The 24,566-nt window shown below is 41.5% G+C and overlaps 1 protein-coding gene across 3 annotated transcripts in view; it reads left to right on the top strand.

Annotated features, from left to right (window-relative positions):
• LOC135744695 (ras GTPase-activating-like protein IQGAP2) overlaps positions 1–24,566 on the top strand; it is an 87,031-nt gene that overhangs the window by 1,411 nt on the left and 61,054 nt on the right. For all 3 annotated transcript variants that reach the window (XM_073814617.1, XM_065263009.2, XM_073814618.1), the window contains exon 2: positions 2,049–2,148. In XM_073814617.1, the coding sequence (XP_073670718.1) occupies positions 2,049–2,148 (100 nt within the window). The remainder of the gene's footprint in view (positions 1–2,048; positions 2,149–24,566) is intronic.

Genomic DNA, 24,566 nt, shown 5'->3' with positions numbered 1-24,566 from the left:
AGGCATACTTCCGATCTCTCTGATGAAGCCAATGCGGAAGTGATTTAAACTGCAATTCATCAACTGGCTGCTAGAAGCTGTCTCCAAAAGGGAGTCCATTCCTATAGACCCTCATGTTAAAATGGGCAACTATACAGTAGAAAATATGTTTACAGCCTGATACAAAATATATAGCGAATATCCGTGAAGCACGGTGACGCGCGGCCAAGGTGGCGACGGCTGGCACCACCTACTTTAAGCTTCAAAAACTAGGTGTTTCGTAATGTCAAGGAAGGATCCTCAGAAGTAAGGCTGGGCAAAAAAATCAATTTGTCGATTAATCGTTTTTTTTAAACATGGGCGATTCAGAACTGAATTCTCAAAGTGCAAAATCGATTTTTCCCCCCTGCAAACATTGAACGTAAGATTAATGTTAATCAAATTACTAGTCTTCTTCCCTAGATGTCACCCTCTTTTTTGCCCTGTGTGATGTTACCAAGGAGCGAGAGGCGAGCCTGTAATTTTTTCATTCAGTGCTTAAAATGGGGGTTTTAGGTGCTTCATCAACGTTGATGCCACCTTTACATAAAAAGTCAGAGGTATGGAAGCATTTTAGATTTCGCAAGCAAGACAACGACGATAGTGTTGTGGCTTTTAATTTATTTTTATTAATTACCCACTTGTAAACTTATGTTCACTGTTCTTTTTATTAATATAGTATTTGTATTAAATCTATATTCATTGAGTTGAATCGAGAATCGAGTATAAAAAATGACCCGAGAACCGGAATCGAAAATTTAATCGAGAATCGAAATCGATTTGATAGCTTGTGAATCGAAATTGAGTCGATCAGGAACATCTGAATTGATACCCAGCCCTACTCGGAAGCCAGAATTTCGAGGATGCTACATTTCAACCAAGGACTGAGTCATTCATTCGAGAAATATCCCATATACAGGAAAGGATGCATATGTGTAGCCTTCGCACTCTCAAATCACCCACAGTCCTGCCAAGGAAATATCCTTGACATTGAGAAACACCTCTGATCTTCAGAAACCTTCAGAATCGATTCTGTGTTCAGGTTAAAAGACCATTGTGCACATGCAGTCGGTTGATTGACAAATGTACATGTGCTGGCGACTTTAGACAAAGATGGACAAACTGCGACCTGCTACATCAAATTTTAAATCAGCTGTGTGGCAGCATATTGGATTTTTTGAAGACAGCGAGAAAGGTAAGAGCCATGCTGTGTGCAAAGTTTGGGGAGCCAAATTCAGATATTTCGGGAACACGACTAATATAAAGAAACATCAACAGCAATCTGTTCTGATCACCCACACTACAAGTTTCAGTCAAAGGTCCATCGAGCAATAGCAAAACTTCCACTGAATTCTGACAAGGCTAAGCAAATTAAACAGTCAGTGGCGCGTTCTATTGCCAAAGTCTTGGAAAACCAAGTATTTCGCACCATGTTCTTGAGCTTCGGTACACTTTGCCTTCACGTCGCTATTTCAGTGAGACAGCAATCCCCGCACTGTACATTGAAACTAAAGGTCATTCTTAGATTCACTAAGAAATACGGACATAGTGGCAATAACATGCGATGCATTGACATCAGTTACAACAGAATCGTATGTCACTATTACGGCACACTACATTATGGGTGAAAGGAAGCTTGTGCCTTGTGTTTTGCAAACGCGTGCTATGAACGAAAGTCACAAAGGCGCAAATATTGCTGAATTACTACTTTACAGTGTTACAAACAAATGGAAAATTATGAATAAAGACTTGGTTTTAGTGAGTGACAATGTCCCCAGCATGGCTGTGCAGCAATGTAACAGGTGAGATGTTACACTCATACATTGAATTTGGCTTCTCAGCGAGCTTTAAAGTTGCCGTCAGTGTCAAGGCTGTGAAATTGTGTATGAAATAGTTACTCTCGGAATCGGTGTCTTAAGATTCAGGGGGGATATTGAGATAGGAACGTATGCGTCTTTTATTTATTTATACTATGGAAAAACTGTATTCTGTCTAGTGGGTACTGTAACTGTTCCTTTTTACTCATACAGCTATTGTGGATGATGAGAGGCTGTCGGCAGAAGAATTGGATGAAGGGAGGAGACAGAATATTGCCTACGAATACCTTTGTCATTTAGAAGAAGCCAAACAGTGAGTAAAAGTTGGACAAACTGCATCTTACTGCCTTATTCATTCTACAGATGGATATCCAGTGCTGGTCATGGGCCTGATAAATTTATTATTCATCAGTGTGGCCTAGGGTGGCCATTCGTGCCAGTTCCGCCGGACACGTCCCGAACATGTTTTCGGGTTCGTTCCCCGGAAGTCGCGTTAGTCGACCTCATACATCATCAAGGTTTAATATTTCGGGTTTAATTCCAGAAAAGCAACCATTACATTTCAAGGTAAGAATGAAACTACGATTGTATGTCTTAAAATAAATAAATATTAATTTTCTAATTTATTTTTAACTGAAATGTGAGAACCTCGATGACGTATGCGGCCGAGCAACGCGACATCCATAGAACGAACCCGAAAACATGTTTGGGACGTGTCCGGCGGAACTGGCACGAATGGCCACCCTAGTGTGGCCATGGAATGAAGTGAAGATTATTTGAAAGGATCATTTCTAGCCTGTGGTTATGTTCATAATGTGATAGCTTATCTGTATTAGGGCTGTGTATCGCAAACAATTTCCCGATACAATACGTATCACGATACGATGGCATTACAATACAAGACTATTTTGAATTACATTTTTGTATGTTTATTATACATTGAATAAGCAGTGTTGTAACAGTTGTGTTTTTGCCATTTATTTATTAGCTTTTGGGGTAACTCATAGAAATACCTAAAATCCCAGAGTCAGTGCTAAACTTATGTTTTTTTTTAAGTAGTTTTACAAAGATGGTGCCTTACTCTAGGCATTATATTTGTCTCTCATTATTCTATATCTATAAAATATATCTATAAACATGCAGTCTGTCAGACTTAATACTATTTAATAGAATTCAGATTATTAATGTGACGTTATAGTTTGAAGTAGCTCTGTATCTCTTCTCTAGACGTACACTTTTCACATGCAAATCTTTGTCGTGTTTCTTATCTAATGCGTTACTGTTTTATAAGAGAGTGGCTAATAAAGCCCTTTGCAGAAGTAGGCGAAGATATCTTCACTTTCATACTGAACTCATTGATTTTAAATACACGAGAGTGCGCGAGTATGCGGCTCGCTATGCAGACACGTGCGCCAGCGAGACAGACACACAAAGTTAAAGTATACCCCGCTACCTCTATCTCTACCTCCCCCCCGGGACACATGCGTCCTTTCCATATGGATCACGGATCAACAGCGTCCATGACGATGTATTGTCGTATCTATATTTTAAACACAGCACTAATCTGTATGTTGTAATACTGTAGTCTACTACTGATCAGTCAATATTATTTTAGGCAGAACCAGCACAAAAGTGTATTAGGTTTGTGTTTGATAAAAAAAATGCAGGCTGTGAATACTGGAAAAACTGCTCCAGCCAGTATTTTCTCTCACATCTTGATGATTGTTTGCAGCTTTGTATCAAGTTGGTAAAATAACAGTGTTAAACAGTATATTACAAATTTTAAACATTTGAAAAGGATGTAAAAGTGTTTGTTTTTTTACAAAGTAGGAAGTACATTTTGTTTTAATGAATGCTACGCCCCTGCCTATTCATCAGGTCCACTTGCATCACTGTGTGTCGTCGCCGCCATTTTTGTGTCCGTTCACAGCTGCGCGCCCTGCTTTATTCTATGGTCACAGCAGCCACAACTACCAGATAAAGATCAATAAAACACTCCCAGCTATGTTGCGATGTTGGCTGTAACAAAAGTCGTCAGAGGAACCCCGAATTACAATTTTATTCTATTCCAAAGGAGTTAAATCGATGGAATAAATAATTGCCTTCAACAGAAGTGACCAAGGATAACTTAAATGCTTGCCTAATATTAAATGAATAGTAAAAAGATCTCAAGTAATTCAATAATCAAGTAAACAGTAAGTGATAATAATATAAGAACAGAGAAACAAATTTAATTTATTATTAAATAAATTTAACATTAAGTAGCAGATTGTTTTTTGATTAACATATTGTCATGACTGCTGGGTGATCGATGGCTGGGTGTGGGGTATGTGTGTGTGTGTTTGTTTACCTGTGGTGCCGGTTCCTCGTGTGTCCACTAACTCCGCCCCCTTGTTTCAGTAATTGTTCACCGGTGGTGTCTCGTTTACCTTTTCCTTTATATTGCACGTAGTCCTGTCCTTCATTGCGCGCTCATTTGTTTGATCACAGTCTTGCTTCTCTGCCTTGTCTTGTCGGACGCTTTCTTGTCTCCTCCTCTAGTTACCCCAGGTTTGGATTACGGCATCCGGAGGCTCGTCTTCGCCCGGACCGCTCGCTTGTGGATTACTGGAACTCATTGACTTTTGTGTCTCTCGGAACAGCTGGTTCGCTTCGTTTTTAGGCGGTACACCAGCTGTCTCTGTTTCACATCGGCTTGCATCATCACCCGTGAGTGGATTACACTATTTCACCATTGTGGATTACATTGAGACTATTTACTATTTGTCTCTCGGAACAGCTGGTTCACTTCGTCATTAGGTGGTTACCAGTTACTTCCGGGTGGCTTCATCTACATCAGGATTCCACAGTGGATTACCCCGTCTGAGAACTTTGGATTTTCCACCTTCCATCTCCGCCCTGTCATCCACCTTCAGGGCGGCATGTTTCATCCCTCTGTTGCGTGTGGTGACTGTGCTGGTGTTCTCGACGGTGTGCGTGGGTGGCTCTCTCTCTCTCTTCGGATCTGTACTGAACTATCTTGTAGCGCCGACTCACTCTCTCCTACCGTTGGGCGTGCATCATTCCCACAGTAGTGTTTACATCCAGAGTGAGTCGAGGGTGTGTGCCGTGTGTGGATCTTACCAGTGACTTTACACTCCAGCTCTCTAATTCTTTATTTTTTCTCAATAAACATTGTTTACTTGCACTTGACTCCGAAGTTTTTCCTGACACATATAGCTACAGCTGTCACTTTAAAAGCTTACACAAAAAATTGTGCTAAATAGCACCAAAAGTGGTTCTTTGCTCGTAATCATAGAAGAACCATTGTTAGTGCCATATAGCACCGGTGAAGCACCCATGTAGAACCATATAGTGCCATGTAGATTAGAAATAGAGCGGTCAAAATTAATGCGTTAATAAAGCGTTAACTTAAGTTAATTTTAACAACACAAATTTTATTAACGTGTGATTAACGCAACACACAATTTCTGACCCTAGACCCATTATGTTTTTGGATAAATTCTGACGCAGAATTGTGAAGTGTAACATTATACTTGCTCCTTGCATTTAGGGATGTTACGGTTATAGATTTAAATGGTACAGTTATTACGATTATGATGGATTCATTAATTTTACAACATTTAATGTATAAAATCAAACGAACAAACTTTTGAACCATTATTAAATTATTTTGTATTTTCAGTTTGTCTATTTTTTTTACAATTCTTGTTAAAAAAAAACCTAGCTGGCTTTTTATTTAAACAGTATAGCTGCCTTTTAAAACTTGTATTCATTTTAAAGATTTATTTTAATAAATGTAATTTTACATGTGGACTGGGGCTACTTAATCGTGCATCCGTTCTTGCATTATTAGATCTTACAAATGTCTATGTCTAAATGCAAATAAAACAATAAAAGAAAGAAAAAAGTTTAAAACATACTGATATTGTTTATGACTTTGTGCCAAATCTAATAGTTAGACCAGTAAATTTAAGGCATAGATGCTGTTAATTGTTTTTTTTAACCTTAAAATATCTTCAACTGGAGTTTGTTTTTATATTTTGCTGACTCTTTTACTAATAATAAACATACATTTGCATAAAGCATCCATATTTGTCCATGCCCATGTTGATTAGAATATTTAGGGCCCGAGCACACCGGGGTGTGAGGACCCTATTGTTCTTCAAGGAGTTATTATTAGGGCCCGAGCACCGAGGAGCAGGCCAGAATGGCCTGCACCGAAAGGTGCGAAGCCCTATTGTTTTTGCTCGGATTATTATTTTTATTATTATTTTATTTTTATTTTTTTTTATTATTTTTTTTAACACTTTTGGACTTTTTGGGTGCCTTAACATACTCGAAAACTCTTGAAAATTGGCACAGACATCAGAGTCGTCCGTCATCGCAGAAATCCAAAGGCTGGAACACGGGCGTGCCAAGGGGGCTCTATAGCGCCCCCTGTAATGCAAAAAAAAAATTGATGCACAGATCGGGGAAAAATGTACGCACATGTACGAGAGTTGGTACGCATATAGATCTCATCGACCCGAACAACTTTCGCACTCTAAACATTAAGCTCCGCCCAACAGGAAGTTGGCTATTTTGGATTGTTTAAAAAATGAATGCGTTGAACTTTTAAATACTCCTCCTAGTTGATTCATGGGATTGACACCAAACGTGGTAAACATGATGTCGAGACATTGTACTTGTTAAATTGCGAAGGGATTTTTGATATCTCGAACGGTTCTGCCATGGCGAGGCGACGAATTTATGGCGAAATCAGAGAAACAGGAAGTGTCTAATATCTAAGGCAAAAAATGTCTTATTGTGATGCCACGCGGGGTGTTTGTTCGTCTGAAGATTCCGATCGCATCGATGTGCCTATTGTGACTCCCGGGTATAGCGCCACCACCAGGCGCCAGGCAGTGTGTCAATCACAAAGGTGGATTTTTTTTGACAGTTCCATGCTATGTTCTTTTTAATACTCCTTCTAGGATTTTCATGCGATTGACACAAGAAGTGGGCAACATGATGCCGAGACATTGTAGATGATAAATTGCGAAGGGATTTTTGATATCTCGAACGCTGTTCCCATGGCAACGCGTCAAACTTCACTTTCATTTTAAAGGCATATTTAAGCCTTACAGTTCCATGCAATGCTCTTTTAAATACTCCTTCTAGGATTTTCATGCGATTGACTCCAGAAGTTGTCAACATGATGCTGAGACATTGTAGATGATAAATTGCGAAGGGATTTTTGATATCTCAAACGTTGTTCCCATGGCAACGAGTCAAACTTTGCTTTCATTTTCCAGCATATTTAAGGCTGATAGTTACATGCTGTGGAGTTTTGAATACTCCTCGTATGGGATTCATGCGATTGACACCAGAAGTGGTCAACATGATGTTGAGACATTGAAGACGTTAAATTGCAAAGGAATTTTTGACACATCGAAAGCTGTTCCCATGGCAACGCGTCAAACTTACTTTTATTTCAGGCATATTTCAGGCTCTTGGCAGCGTAGATTAAGTTTAAATTTGGCACACACATCTGATTTGTCGGCTGTTAAGTGTTGACAAAAATGTCAGATAAAGGCGTGTCTATTTAGTGACTGACTAGCGCCCCCGTTTGTCTAAAATATGGGGTTTCTTTTACCTACTGTACCTAAATGGGTCAGTAGCAACATGAAATAGTACACTGATATATACCCACTTGATGCACATGCCCACCGTGCATCGTTTTCTCGGAGGCAACGTGTAGCGGTAAACAAACGTGCGAGGGCCCGCCATCGCTGCTTGCAGCTATATTTAGGGCCCGAGCACCGAGGAGCAGGCCAGAATGGCCTGCACCGTAGGTGCGAAGCCCTATTGTTTTTGCTCGGATTATTATTAGGGCTCGAGCACCGAGGAGCAGGCCAGAATGGCCTGCACCGCAGGTGCGAAGCCCTATTGTTTTTGCTCGGATTTATTATTTTTATTATTATTTTTTTTTTTTTTTTTTTATTTTTTTTAACACTTTTGGACTTTTTGGGGGCCTTAACATACTCGAAAACTCTTGAAAATTGGCACAGACGTCAGAGTCGTCCGTCATCGCAGAAATCCAAAGGCTGGAACACGGGCGTGGCACAGGGGCTCTGTAGCGCCCCCTGTAATGCAAAAAAAAACATTGATGCACAGATCGGGCAAAAATGTACGCACATGTACGAGACTTGGTACGCTTATAGATCTCATCGACCCGAACAACTTTCGCACTCTAACATTTAAGCTCCGCCCAACAGGAAGTCGGCTATTTTGGATTGTTTAAAAAATGCATGCGTTGAACTTTTATATACTCCTCCCAGGGGATTCATGCGATTGACACCAAACGTGGTGAACATGATGTCGAGACATTGGACTTGCTAAATTGCGAAGGGATTTTTGATATCTCGAACGGTTCTGCCATGGCGAGGCGACAAAGTTGTGGCGAAATCAGAGAAACAGGAAGTGTCTAATATCTAGGGCAAAAAATGTCTTATTGTGATGACACGCGGGGTGTTTGTTCGTCTGAAGATTCTGATCGCATCGATGTGCCTATTGTGACTCTCGGGTATAGCGCCACCACCAGGCGCCAGGAAGTGTGTCAGTCACAAAGCTGGATTTTTTTGACAGTTCCATGCAATGTTCTTTTAAATACTCCTTCTAGGATTTTCATGAGATTGACACCAGAAGTGGTCAACATGATGCCGAGACATTGTAGATGATAAATTGCGAAGGGATTTTTGATATCTCAAACGCTGTTCCCATGGCAACGCGTCAAACTTTACTTTCATTTTAAAGGCATATAAGCCTTTCTGTTGCATGCAGGAAACTTTTAAATACTCCTTCTAGGATTTTCATGAGATTGACACCAGAAGTGGTCAACATGATGCCAAGACATTGTAGATGATAAATTGCGAAGGGATTTTTGATATCTCGAACGCTGTTCCCATGGCAACGCGTCAGATTTTACTTTCATTTTAAAGGCATATTTAAGCCTTTCAGTTGACGCCAATGTTCTTTTAAACACTCCTTCTAGAATATTCATGAGATTGACACCAAAAGTGGTCAACATGATGTCGAGACATTGTAGATGATAAATTGCGAAGGGATTTTTGATATCTCGAACGCTGTTCCCATGGCAACGCGCCAAACTTTACTTTCATTTTAAAGGCTTATTTAAGCCTTTCAGTTGACGCCGATATTCTTTTAAATACTCCTTCTAGAATATTAATGAGATTGACACCAAAAGCGGTCAACATGATGCCGAGACATAGTAGATGATAAATTGCGAAGGGATTTTTGATATCTCAAACGCTGTTCCCATGGCAACGCCCCAAACTTTACATTTATTTCAGGCATATTTAGGACTCTTGGCGTGCTTAGATTAACCTAAAAGTCGGCACAAACATCAGAGTTGTCGGCTGTTCAGAGTGGACAAATAGGTTAGACAAAGGCGTGTCTCTTTAGTGGCTCACTAGCGCCCCCGTTTGTCTAAAATGTGGGGTTTTTCTTTTACCTACAGTCCCCAAATGGCTCAGTAACAACATTAAATAGCCCACTGATGTTTACCCACTTGATGCCCTTGCCCGCCGTGCATCGTTTTCTCGGACGCATCGTGTAGCGGTAAAAAAACGTGCGAGGGCCCGCCATTGCTGCTTGCAGCTATATTTAGGGCTCGAGCACCGAGGAGCAGGCCAGAATGGCCTGCACCGAAAGGTGCGAAGCCCTATTGGTTTTGCTAGAATTATTGTTTTTATTTTTTTTTTTTTTTTTATTTTTTTCAACACTTTTGGACATTTTGGGTGCCTTAACATACTCGAAAACTCTTGAAATTTGGCACAGACGTCAGAGTCGTCCGTGATCGCAGAAAACCAAAGACTGGAACACGGGCGTGGCAAGGGGGCTCTGTAGCGCCCCCTGTAATTTTAAAACAAACAGGAGTGCGCAGATCGGGCAAACATGTACGCACATGTACGGGAGTTGGTACGCATATAGATCTCATCGACCCGAACAACTTTCGCCCTCTAACATTTTAGCTCCGCCCAACAGGAAGTCGGCCATTTTGGATTGTTTAAAAAATGCATGCGGTGAACTTTTGAATACTCCTCCTAGAGGATTCATGCGATTGACACCAAACGTGGTGAACATGATGTTGAGACATTGTACTTGCTAAATTGCGAAGGGATTTTTGATATCTCGAACGGTTCTGACATGGTGAGGCGACAAAGTTGTGGCGAAATCAGAGAAACAGGAAGTGTCTAATATCTAAGGTAAAAAATGTCTTATTGTGATGCCATGCGGGGCGTTTGTTCGTCTGAAGATTCCGATTGCATCGATGTGCCTATTGTGACTCCCGGGTATAGCGCCACCACCAGGCGCCAGGAAGTGTGTCAGTCATGAACTTTTAAATACTGCTCCTAGTGGATTCATGGGATTGACACCAAACGTGGTGATCATGATGTCGAGACATTGGACTTGCTAAATTGCGAAGGGATTTTTGATATCTCAAACGGTGTTGCCATGACGAGGCGACAAATTTATGGCAAATTCAATGAAACAGGAAGTGTCTAATATCTAAAGCAAAAAATGTCTTATTGGGATGAAACGCAGTGTGTATGTTCGGCCAAGGATTCCGATCACATCGATGTGCCTATTTTGAGTCTCGGGTATAGCGCCACCAACAGGCACCAGGAAGTGTGGCAGTCACAAAAGGTGGATTTCTTGACAGTTGCATATGGTGAACTTTTAAATACTCCTCCTAGGATTTTCATGCGATTGACACCAAAAGTGGTCAACATGATGCTGAGACATTGTAGATGATAAATTGCGAAGGGATTTTTGATATCTCGAACGCTGTTCCCATGGCAACACGTCAAACTTTACTTTCATTTTCAGGCATATTTAAGCTCTTGGCGTGCACTTTGGGTGCCTTAACATGCTCGAAAACAACGGAAATTTGGCACAGATGTCAAAGTCACGTGCCACTAGGCTCATGCAAAGGCTGGAATATGGGCGTGGCAAGGGAGCTCTGTAGCGCCCCCTGTAATGCAAAAAAATAACATTGATGCACAGATCGGGCAAAAATGTACGCACATGTACGGGAGTTGGTACGCATATAGATCTCATCGACCCGAACAACTTTCGCACTCTAAGATTTAAGCTCCGCCCAACAGGAAGTCGGCTATTTTGGATTGTTTAAAAAATGAATGCGTTGAACTTTTAAATACTCCTCCTAGTGGATTCATGGGATTGACACCAAACGTGGTGAACATGATGTCGAGACATTGGACTTGCTAAATTGCGAAGGGATTTTTGATATCTCAAACGGTTCTGCCATGGCGAGGCGAAAAATTTATGGCGAAATCAGAGAAACAGGAAGTGTCTAATATCTAAGGCAAAAAATTTCTTATTGCGATGCCAAGCGGGGTGTTTGTTCGCCTGAAGATTCCGATCGCATCGATGTGCCTATTGTGAGTCTCGGGTATAGCGCCACCACGAGGCGCCAGGAAGTTTGTCAGTCACAAAGGTGGATTTTTTTGACAGTTCCATCCGATGTTCTTTTAAATACTCCTTCTAGGATATTCATGCGGTTGACACCAAAAGTGGTCAACAGGATGCTGAGATATTGTAGATGATAAATTGCGAAGGGATTTTTGATATCTCGAACGCTGTTCCCATGACAACCTGTCAAACTTTACTTTCATTTTTAAGGCATATTTAAACCTTACAGCTGCATGCGGTAAATGTTTAAATACTCCTCCTGAGGAAATAATGTGATTGACTCCAGAAGTGGTCAACATAATGCTGAGACATTGTAGATGATAAATTGCGAAGGGATTTTTGATATCTCAAACGCTGTTCCCATGGCAACGCGTCAGATTTTACTTTCATTTTAAAGGCTTATTTAAGCCTTTAAGTTGACGCTGATGTTCTTTTAAATACTCCTTCTAGAATATTCATGAGATTGACACCAGAAGTGGTCAACATGATGCCGAGACATTGTAGATGATAAATTGCGAAGGGATTTTTGATATCTCGAACGCTGTTCCCATGGCAACGCCCCAAACTTTACATTTATTTCAGGCATATTTAGGACTCTTGGCGTGCTTAGATTAACCTAAAAGTCGGCACACACATCAGAGTTGTCGGCTGTTAAGTGTGCACAAACAGGTCAGACATAGGTGTGTCTCTTAAGTGGCTCACTAGCGCCCCCGTTTGTCTAAAATGTGGGGTTTCTTTTACCTACAGTCCCCAAATGGCTCAGTAACAACATTAAATAGCCCACTGATATTTACCCACTTGATGCACGTGCCCACCGTGCATCGTTTTCTGGGACACACCGTGTAGCGGTAAAAAAACGTGCGAGGGCCCGCCATTGCTGCTTGCAGCTATATTTTTTATTATTTTTTTATTTTTTTTATTTTTTATTTTTTTTAACACTTTTGGACTTTTTGGGTGCCTTAACATACTCGAAAACTCTTGAAAATTGGCACAGACGTCAGAGTCGTCCGTCATCGCAGAAATCCAAAGGCTGGAACACGGGCGTGGCACGGGGGCTCTATAGCGCCCCCTGTAATGCAAAAAAAAACATTGATGCACAGATCGGGCAAAAATGTACGCACATGTACGAGAGTTGGTACGCATATAGATCTCATCGACCCGAACAACTTTCGCCCTCTAACATTTAAGCTCCGCCCAACAGGAAGTCGGCTATTTTGGATTGTTTAAAAAATGCATTCGTTGAACTTTTAAATACTCCTCCTAGTGGATTCATGGGATTGACACCAAACGTGGTGATCATGATGTCGAGACATTGGACTTGCTAAATTGCGAAGGGATTTTTGATATCTAGAACGGTTTTGCCATGGCGAGGCGACGAATTTATGGCGAATTTAGAGAAACAGGAAGTGTCTAATATCTAGGGCAAAAAATGTCTTATTGTGATGACACGCGGGGTGTTTGTTCGTCTGAAGATTCCGATCGCATCGATGTGCCTATTGTGACTCCCGGGTATAGCGCCACCACCAGGCGCCAGGAAGTGTGTCAGTCACAAAGCTGGATTTTTTTGACAGTTCCATGCAATGTTCTTTTAAATACTCCTTCTAGGATTTTCATGAGATTGACACCAGAAGTGGTCAACATGATGCCGAGACATTGTAGATGATAAATTGCGAAGGGATTTTTGATATCTCAAACGCTGTTCCCATGGCAACGCGTCAAACTTTACTTTCATTTTAAAGGCATATTTAAGCCTTTCTGTTGCATGCAGGAAACTTTTAAATACTCCTTTTAGAATATTCATGAGATTGACACCAGAAGTGGTCAACATAATGCTGAGACATTGTAGATGATAAATTGCGAAGGGATTTTTGATATCTCGAAAGCTGTTCCCATGGCAACGCCCCAAACTTTACATTTATTTCAGGCATATTTAGGGCTCTTGGCCTGCTTAGATTAACCTAAAAGTCGGCACAAACATCAGAGTTGTCAGCTGTTAAGTGTGCACAAAAAGGTCACACATAGGCGTGTCTCTTAAGTGGCTCACTAGCGCCCCCGTTTGTCTAAAATGTGGGGTTTCTTCTACCTACAGTCCCCAAATGGCTCAGTAACAACATTAAATAGCCCACTGATATTTACCCACTTGATGCCCTTGCCCACCGTGCATCGATTTCTCGGACGCACCGTGTAGCGGTAAGAAAACGTGCGAGGGCCCGCCATTGCTGCTTGCAGCTATATTTATTATTTTTTTTCTTTTTCTCCGACTTCAGCGGGACTTTAGGGGGCCTAAACATACTCGAAAACTCATGAAATTTTGCACAGATGTCAAGAGTGATGAAAATTTACATGTGGTGTATGCTTTAGAATTAGGCGTGAGAAAATGGCTCTATAGCGCCACCTACAAATTTTCAACGAAGCAGCCCTCGGACTGTGTTTGACGTACAATTACGAAATTCGGTACGCGTCTGTAGCATGACAAGACCTACAAAAAAGTCTCTTGGAGCGAAGCCGTAAACCAAACAGGAAGTCAGCTATTCTGAGTTATTTTTGTGATTTGGGCGCAGTTTTTGTCATTTCCAGGCGTCATACTTTAACTAACTCCTCCTACAGTTTTCGTCGGATCATCTTCATATTTGGTGAGTGTCATCTTAAGGCCTTTGTGATGCTAAATTGCGAAGGATTTGACTCTACGTAAAAATTTGTGTCGGTTCTGGCCCGACAAAGTTTGATGTTTTCCAATGAAACAGGAAGTTGCTGGAACTCATGCATACAGTGTCCGATCTGTCCCAAATTTCACATGATTGCTAAGAGTCCTGACCTGAACACATCTACATAACAATTTTCATTTATAGCCATAGCGCCACCAGCTGGCAACCTGAAGTAACATGTTTTAGCGCCACTTTCAAATATTGAATGAAGCAGCCCTTGGACTGTGTTTAACTTACATGTACGAATTTCGGTATGCTCATGTATTATTACAAGCCCTACAAAAAAGTCTCTTGGAGCAACGCCCTAAACCAAACAGGAAGTCAGCTATTTTGAATTATTTCTCAGATTTTGGCTCAGTTTTTCTCATTTCCAGCAGTCATACTTTAACTAACTCCTCCTACAGTTTTCGTCGGATCATCATCATATTTGGCGAGTGTCATCTTAAGGCCTTTGTGATGCTAAAATGCGAAGGATTTGATTCTATATTAAAATTTGTGTCTGTTTCGGCCAGCCAAAGTTTGATGTTTCGCTATGAAACAGGTTGCTGGAACTCAGGCATACAGTGTCCGATCTGTCCCAAACTTCACATGATTGCTAAGAGTCATGACCTGAACACATCTACATGTCAATAGTCACTTATGGTTATAGCGCCACCAGCTGGCAACAGGAAGTGACATGTTTACAATGATTATCCAATGTCTGATCTGTCCCAAACTTCACATGATTAATAAGAGTCCTGGACTGAACACATCTACATGTCAATAGTCACTTATGGTTATAGCGCCACCAGCTGGCAACAGGAAGTGACATGTTTACAATGATTATCCAATGTCTGATCTGTCCCAAACTTCACATGATTAATAAGAGTCCTGGAGTGAACACATCTACATGTCAATAGTCACTTATGGTTATAGCGCCACCAGCTGGCAACAGGAAGTGACATGTTTACACTGATTATGCAATGTCCGATCTTTCCCTAACTTCACATGATTAATAAGAGTCCTGGACTGAACACATCTACATGTCAATAGTCACTTATGGTTATAGCGCCACCAGCTGACAACAGGAAGTGACATGTTTACACTGATTATGCAATGTCTGAACTGTCCCAAACTTCACATGATTAATAAGAGTCCTGGACTGAACACATCTACATGTCAATAGTCACTTATGGTTATAGCGCCACCAGCTGACAACAGGAAGTGACATGTTTACACTGATTATGCAATGTCAGATCTTTCCCTAACTTCACATGATTAATAAGAGTCCTGGACTGAACACATCTACATGTCAATAGTCACCAGTGTTGGGCAAGTTACTAAAAAATTAGTAATTAGTTACAGTTACTAATTACTTCTTTTAAAAGTAACTGAATTACTCTACCGGTTACTGTATATCAAAAGTAATTAGTTACTTAGAAAAGTAACTTTTAAGTTACTTTTATGTCTGCTTTTTAAATGTAAATAGGAACAGTACTGAACAGTCAAACAGTAAAATGATATGGATGGGCTATTTTACACATAAGACTCTAATATATCACATACTGTAGGAGCCTATTTTGCTTTAGATTCAACCTTTGAATATTTTTGTTAGAAATTATCTTAATATTTAAACTTAGTTTATTTATGTATATCATTTAGACCATTTAGACAAATATTCTGCATGTTTACAAAAATATAAAATGTGTTAAAATTGTGTAGTGTCTCTTTAAAAATTTGGAGACAATTGTGTCAACATGTCAAATTTTCTAAAATAAATTATAATTTTTCTGATTTCATATTTATTTTAATAAGTTAGAAATGTCTCCGCTGTGTCCTGCTGACAGGCACGATGCGTGTGCAGCAGATGAGGCAAATTATGGGTCCTCCGAAGGTTAGACCGTCTCATTTCAGTTCTCTTCGCGAACTTCTGAGCGCCTTGAATGGGCAAGTGCTCACCTTTTATTGCATGCTTAGTAGGGTGCAGCACTTGAATTGGAACACAGCTTGTGAAGCTTGCCACAGGGACTGCGCTCTTTGGTCATATATTGTTTGTTTTCTGTTGGATTTAAATGATACACAGGATTAAAGGAAGATATTTATTCAGAAAACGGAGTAGGCTACGTGGATTGTTTTGTCGGACGGACACAGAGCGAGTGGATTGTTTTGTCAGATGGACACAGAGCGAGTGAATTTTTTGTTCGGATACGGAGAGACTGAAACTAAAACTAAAAGCGAGCTCACACATACTATGGAGTTTTAACACGGGTTTACACCGCAGTGTGAATATTTTAGTGGAAACAACAATCGCGGATCGTTCTCTTCCATGAAGCCGATGTAAACATCTAAGAATATATGATCATTTCTTAGATTTATTACCTTTGTGGACTACAAATGCAAGTTGATGTCATACTGCAATTGCTTGGTGAAGATAATTTACAAACATGAGACCGGATGGATTATGACTTGCGCACAATTTTTAAACAAAGGTATGTTGTCCCGTTTAGATTTTTCATGTTCATTCTATATGCACTGTCAGCTATGATGAAGTGTAATGAATTATTGCGCCGCCAACTACAGTCCTGCGACGTCAGATATGTCTTGTCTATTTTTTACAAAATAGAGTAACGCGCGTAACGAACTCATTTAAATTTCAGTAATTGTAATTGCGTTACTTGATTTAAAAAAATAGTGGAGTTACAGTAACGCGTTACTCCCATTACTGATAGTCACTTATGATGCCAATAGTCAGTTACGGTCATAGCGCCACCAGCTGGTAACAGGAAGTAACATGTTTACAATGATAATGCAATGTCAGATTTGTCCCAAACTTCACATGATTGATAAGAGTCCTGGACAGAACACATCTACGTGCCAATATTTACATGTAGTCACTCATACACACACACACTCGCTCACTCACTCTCTCTCTCTCTCTCATGCTATCTTACACGATGCTACCTCGCTGTCATTTGTAATTAGCAACAGGAAATGTGGCACATTATACTACACTTTTAAATGGTTCACCTATGTTTACATGCTTAAATGCCTATTTACTACTGTTCCCTTTAATTCTTCTCATGCCACGGCGTGGCGGTGTCAGGTGTGCGAGGGCCCTTCCATCACTGCTTGCAGTTTTAATTAAAACTTGAAATGTGTTAAATTAATGTAAATATAGAACAGATAAAACGTGTGATTAAGTTGCAATTAATTACAAGTTAACTCATGACAATGCGATTAATCTAGATTAAATATGTTAATTGATTAATGTCACAGGTCGGAGCGGACCACCAATATCGTGAGTCTCGCCCCTTCCTCAGTTTCCACCTCGAGGAGGTCCCAAAAACACCCCAATGACTAGACACTTTAGAGCAAGTAAATTAAAACAATCTTTATTAAATCAATTAAAAGGGTAAGTGGGGAAGGGAAAGGGGTCTCTAAAATTAAGCTCTCTGGGCCTGGAGAACTTTGCTTCCGAATTGCTTCTGACTCTCATGGGGATTTACAGGTAGGTCGTCCGACTTCCTCTTCTTCTTATTCCACACGTGATTACAGGTGAATATCCTCAGCTTCTTCCCTTAGTGTCTCCCAGGTGAACTGCAGGTGGAGCCTTTCAACCTTACTTCCTGGACGCAAAGGATGAATATAGGTAAGTACACTGGTAAGTGGATGGATGAGTACCATAGGCTGATGGCCTTGACGTGCAAGAGGCACACTGGCTCAAAGCTTGAGCGTCCAGAAGGTGATCAGGTAAGTACACTGAGCTAGGAGCTTTGGGCATCCAGAAGATATACAAGTACGTCCCTGGGCTTGGAGCTGGAGGCGCCTAGAAGGTACACAGGTAAGTATATGGAGGGATACTGGGCTTGGTACTGTGAACGTACAGGTAGGTATACAAATAAGTACACTGGGCTCTTGGCTTTGGCGTACAGGTAAGTATACAAGAAGGTGCACTGGGCTCCTGGCTTTGGGCGTACAGGTGAATATACAGGTGGGTACACTGGGCTCTTGGCTTTGGGTATACAGGTAAGTATACAGGGAGGTACACTGGGCTCTTGGCTTTGGGCGTACAGGTGAGTATACAGGGAGGTACACTGGGCTCTTGGCTTTGGGCGTACAGGTGAGTATACAAGGAAGTACACTGGGCTCTTGGCTTTAGGCGTACAGGTGAGTATACAGGGAAGTACACTGGGCTCTTGGCTTTAGGCGTACAGGTGAGTATACAGGGAAGTACACTGGGCTCTTGGCTTTAGGCGTACAGGTGAGTATACAGGGAGGTACACTGGGCTCTTGGCTTTGGGTGTACAGGTGAGTATACAGGTGAGTATGCTAAGCTTTTAGCTGGAATGGATGCAACTGACATATCTGGTGGCGCCGATACAGGGCTCTTGGCTTTAGGCGTACAGGTGAGTATACAGGGAGGTACACTGGGCTCTTGGCTTTGGGTGTACAGGTGAGTATACAGGTGAGTATGCTAAGCTTTTAGCTGGAATGGATAGGGGCTGACATATCTGGTGGCGCCGATACAGGATGGCTGCCTCCGTGACGAGCTCCGCATATGTTTTTGTGTTTTTGTTAGTTTGTCCTGTCTTTAGTTATATTCCTGCCATCAGTTTCACTAGGGAAGAACTGCTGAACATTCGGCAGAACGCACCACAAGATGTTTTTCCGGATTTCAATTATTCAGATGTTTTAGTGAACGTTGTTATCGGAGGAGCGGCGGCGCTGATCAAGCGCTTCAGGACGCGCAGACGGGGGAAACAAGCGGGAGCGCTCGTCAGACTCAGGAAGCGCGGATTTCGAACGCCGTTGCCTAGCATCCATCTGGCAAATCTCCGCTCTCTACCCAACAAAACGGACGAACTCCTTCTGCTTTCTCGGACTAATAAGGATTTCACACACTCTGCTGCTCTGTGTTTCACGGAAACCTGGCTGAATGACACCATACCGGACAGCGCGCTCCATCTGCCGGGCTTTCAGCTGTTCAGAGCGGATCGCGAATCAGAATCCACGGGGAAATGGCGCGGCGGCGGGACATGCTTTTACATCAATGAACGGTGGTGTACAGATGTAACTGTGTTAAAGAAGACGTGCTGCTCAAATCTCGAAACACTCTTCATTAACTGCAAGCCGTTTTATTCGCCGCGGGAGTTTCACTCGTTCATTCTGGTCAGTGTTTACATCCATCCTCAAGCGCATGTGAGCTCAGCTTTACAGGAACTCGCTGATCAGATCACAGAGACAGAACAACAACACCCGGACTCTGTTTTAATCATTCTCGGGGACTTTAATAAAGCCAATCTGTCCCGTGAACTGCCAAAATACAGACAGCATGTTACATGTCCCACAAGAGACTTATATATTGGATCACTGCTACACCACAATAAAGGATGCATTTCACTCTGTTCCACGTGCAGCTTTGGGACGTTCTGATCACCTTCTGGTTCATCTTATACCGTCCTACAGGCAGAAACTAAAATCAGCTAAACCTGTATCAAGGACTGTAAAAAGATGGACTAATGAAGCAGAGCAGGATTTACAATCTTGTTTTGACCTCACTGATTGGAGTGTTTTTGAAGCTGCTGCCACCGATCTGGATGAGCTCACAGAGACCGTAACATCATATATCAGTTTCTGTGAGGATATGTGTATTCCTACAAAGACTCAAATAATTTACAATAATGACAAACCGTGGTTCACTGCAAAACTCAGACAGCTCCTTCAGGCCAAAGAAGATGCTTACTTGAAGGGGGACAATGTCTTGTATAAACAGGCTAAATACACATTGGAAAAGGAGATCAAAGTGGCAAAGAGGAATTATTCTGGAAAAATAAGGACTCAGTTCACTTCCAACGACTCCGCATCAGTGTGGAAAAGTCTAAAGAAGATCACCAATTACAAGACACCACCCCCCAGCACTGTAGAGAATCAACGACTGGCAGACGATCTGAATGAGTTTTACTGCAGGTTTGAAAGAACACCCATCACCTGCCCTGAACGCCTCCCCACAAAACCATTCACACCCTCCACAACTCCTGCAACCAGCCCTGAATGCCTCTCCAAACTACCGTTCACACCATTAACAGCTTCTGCAACCCATCCTGAACACCTCTCCAATCAAGCACTCTCACCATTCTCACCTCCTGCATCCTCCCTCTCCCCCACACCTGCAATTCAGATCAGCGAGGATGCGGTGCGCCAGGTCTTCCGGAGGCAGAAAAGGAAAAAAGCACCAGGCCCAGATTGTGTTACACCAGCCTGTCTGAAATCCTGTGCTGACCAGCTGGCCCCCATCTTCACACAGATCTTCAACAGATCGCTGGAGCTGTGCGAAGTCCCTTCATGCCTCAAACGTTCCACCATCATCCCCATCCCTAAGAAACCCAAAATTACAGGACTAAATGACTACAGGCCTGTGGCTCTAACGTCTGTAGTCATGAAGTCATTTGAAAAACTGGTGCTGGCCCACCTGAAGGACATCACTGGACCCTTGCTGGATCCTCTTCAGTTTGCCTACAGAGCAAACAGGTCTGTGGACGATGCAGTAAACATTGGACTGCATTATGTTCTGCAACACCTGGACAGACCGGGGACTTATGTGAGGATCCTGTTTGTGGACTTCAGCTCGGCCTTCAACACGATCATCCCAAACCTCCTCCTGCCCAAACTAAATCAGCTCTCCGTGCCCACCTCCGTCTGTCAGTGGACCAACAGCTTCCTGACAGACAGGCAGCAGCTAGTGAGGCTGGGAAAATACACATCCAGCACCCGTACAATCAGCACCGGAGCTCCCCAGGGCTGCGTTCTCTCCCCACTGCTCTTCTCCCTGTACACCAACGATTGCACATCTAAGGACCCCTCTGTCAAGCTCCTGAAGTTTGCAGATGACACCACACTCATTGGCCTCATTCAGGATGGTGACGAGTCTGCTTACAGACAGGAGGTAAAAGAGCTGGCTGTCTGGTGCAGTCTCAACAACCTGGAGCTTAACACCCTCAAAACAGTGGAGATGATCGTGGACTTCAGGAGAAACCCCCCTGCACTCCCCCCACTCACCATCATGAACAGCCCTGTGACTGCAGTGGAGTCATTCAGGTTCCTGGGAACCACCATCTCTCAGGACCTGAAGTGGGACATTCACATTGACTCCATTGTGAAAAAAGCCCAGCAGAGGTTGTACTTCCTTCGCCAGCTGAGGAAGTTTAACCTGCCACAGGAGCTGCTGAAACAGTTCTACTCCAACATCATTGAATCCATCCTCTGCACTTCAGTAACTGTCTGGTTCAGCTCAGCTTCTAAATCTGACCTCAGAAGACTACAGAGAGTAGTCCGGACTGCTGAGCGAATCATCGGTTCAACTCTCCCATCTATTCAAGAACTGTACTTATCCAGAGTGAGAAAAAGGGCTGTCAAAATCTCTCTGGACCCCTCACATCCAGCACACTCCCTCTTTGAACTGTTGCCATCTGGTCGATGCTACAGAGCACTAAGCACTAGAACGACCAGACACAGGACCAGTTTCTTCCCTCAGGCAATCCATCTTATGAACAGCTGACAATAACGGCGAACACACTACACTTTATATTTATATACACACACACTTTATTTATCTAACACCATACTTAGTATACACTTAAATTTTGCACACAATATATATGTACATACATAACTTCACTTTGTAATATACCTGCCTACAATTGTCATTTGTATATTGTCATTCATTGTCTATATATTTGTATTTTTTATTCTTTATTATGTGTTTTTTGTTCTGTCACTGTCATTCTGTTGTACTGCGGAGCTTCTGTCACGAAAACAAATTCCTCGTATGTGTAAACATACCTGGCAATAAAAGCTCATTCACTCATTCATTCATTCAACTCAAAGACCCATAGGTAAGCGTATGTCAGGCTTTAGCTCTCCGAGGCTTGGGTGGCTGGAGAGGACGTATATACACTCAGCATTGGGCTGCTGCACGTTGGGCCTAGCACGGCTACAGATGGTATCACAAAGGTGGGTAGGTTGAGGTAGAGTGCCACACCAGGTGATGTACTGCTTGAGTGGGACAATCGCTTCCCTCTCCTCTCTTCCAACAGCAAGAAAAGAGATCTAGATAGGGGCGGGCATCTGAAAGCACTCAACAGACGTATAATCATACACAGAGACAGCACATATGCTTTTTCAACGCAGCAGCCAATTCAAGCTTTCCCTCCTTCGATACTCCACACAATATTCACAGCAATTTCTTACTTCATACAGTTGTATACAAAAGAGATATCCCGCACACTAATAACTTGCAAAATATTTATTGCGACGTTTCGATCGTAAGATCTTCTTCAGGCATATGAACATGATAGTGGTATCACAAAGTATTTTAAAAAAATCATGGACCAATCACATCAGACAATAGTCACCGACTAATCACAGTATCAGACCTTCAATGACCAATCAAATTTGTCAACAATTATTTCCATCACATCAACAACCTCAATGTCATACACAAATCAGAAACAGTCTATAATGACAAGAAAAAAGAGAAAACACCACAAACCGTACATACTGCATGAAGAATTAGAAGAAGCATAGTGCAAAACTCCATCAACAATTTAAAAAAACACACATTTTTTCCTCTCAAGATTATAACATCACATTGAAAAGGGCTTCATCATTTAAACCAAGAGGCGATAATGTTTGTAAAGTAAAAATCCAAAATAATTTGCGTCTCTGTACCATTTTATGATCCGCGAACAAAAAGGATTTTTTTCCGCATTAAATACAAAACATTGTTCAAAGAAGCCAATAAACAAATTGGCATAGTTAGGGGCAAAAATAGAGCCCATCGCTGTTCCACTGATCTGGAGGAAAAAATCCATATCAAAGTTGAAATAATTGTATCTCAAAACGTATGATGCCATCTCGATCAAAAATTCTGTCGGGGGATTAATGTCACCCCGTGTGGAGAGAAAATGTTTCAAGGCATTGAGTCCTCCCTCGTGTGAAATGTTCGTATACAAACTGGTAATGTCCAAAGTTAATAATAAAGACATATCCGGTAGATCATGTATCTCAGAGATCTTATTGATGAAATCAGTAGAGTCCCTTATGTAAGCAGGTAAAGTCTGTACATAGGGTTTAATGAAAAAATCAACATATTGAGATAGAGGAGCTTTCACCCTACCTCGTTAAAGAAGGGTTTGCCGAAGAGTCAGTTCTGTAGATTAAGAAGGATTTGTCACTCTGATTCAGATTTTATTGAGAAGTCAACGACAATGAAAATGAAATTCCTAGAAAGAGGATATCCTACAGAATGGATTGATGAAGCCTTCGATACTACTCTTCATAATACACGAGCTCAATTATTAAAGAAGAGGACAAAAAAGGTTAAAAAACATTCGTTTACTTTCATTACGACTCATTCCGACAAATCTTATTTAATTCGATCTATTTTCAAAAAACATTGGCATCTTTTGTCATCTGATCCTGAGCTTAGTTCTATTTTCCTTAACCCTCCACTTATAGTGTACAAACGAGCAAAAAATTTAAAAGATCATCTAGTACATGCCCATTTTCAGAGTTGCACACAAAGTCTTTCACAGAGAACTATTAGTCCATTACAAAATGGAAATTACCGGTGTGGTAATTGTGCCCAGTGCAATAACACGAAAAAAATGTCATTCTTCTGTCACCCTAGAACGGGAAAAAAATTCCACATTAATTCTGTGATAACGTGTGCCTCTACACATGTGGTGTATTTAATTCGTTGTCCGTGTGGTTTAGGCTATGTTGGTAAAACTACGCGCCAATTGAAAAAAAGAATTAGTGAACACAAGAGCTCTATTCGAAGAAAAGACATTAACTATCCGGTTGCGGCACACTTTATGGCCATGAGTCATGATGTCTCTTCTCTAAGTTTTTGTGGGATAGAAAGAGTGACTATGCCACCGAGAGGCGGAGACATTGACATGCTCCTACAGAGACGCGAATTATTTTGGATTTTTACTTTACAAACATTATCGCCTCTTGGTTTAAATGATGAAGCCCTTTTCAATGTGATGTTATAATCTTGAGAGGAAAAAATTTGTGTTTTTTTAAATTGTTGATGGAGTTTTGCACTATGTTTATTCTAATTCTTCATGCAGTATGTACGGTTTGTGGTGTTTTCTCTTTTTTCTTGTCATTATAGACTGTTTCTGATTTGTGTATGATATTGAGGTTGTTGATGTGATGGAAATAATTGTTGACAAATTTGATTGGTCATTGAAGGTCTGATACTGTGATTAGTCGGTGACTATTGTCTGATGTGATTGGTCCATGATTTTTAAAAATACTTTGTGATACCACTATCATGTTCATATGCCTGAAGAAGATCTTACGATCGAAACGTCGCAATAAATATTTTGCAAGTTATTAGTGTGCGGGATATCTCTTTTGTATACAAGTTTGTTGGACTATTATTGTCTTTTTATCCTACGCACCTATCCGGAACTCACAGGTGTGCGACATTGGTCTTTCATTACTTCATACAGTTGCCACGCCACCACCAGGTGGG

This window comes from Paramisgurnus dabryanus, chromosome 5 (assembly GCF_030506205.2).
Source record: "Paramisgurnus dabryanus chromosome 5, PD_genome_1.1, whole genome shotgun sequence".
NCBI classification, from domain to species: Eukaryota; Metazoa; Chordata; class Actinopteri; order Cypriniformes; family Cobitidae; genus Paramisgurnus; species Paramisgurnus dabryanus.
This window is presented reverse-complemented; position numbering and strand designations above follow the sequence as displayed.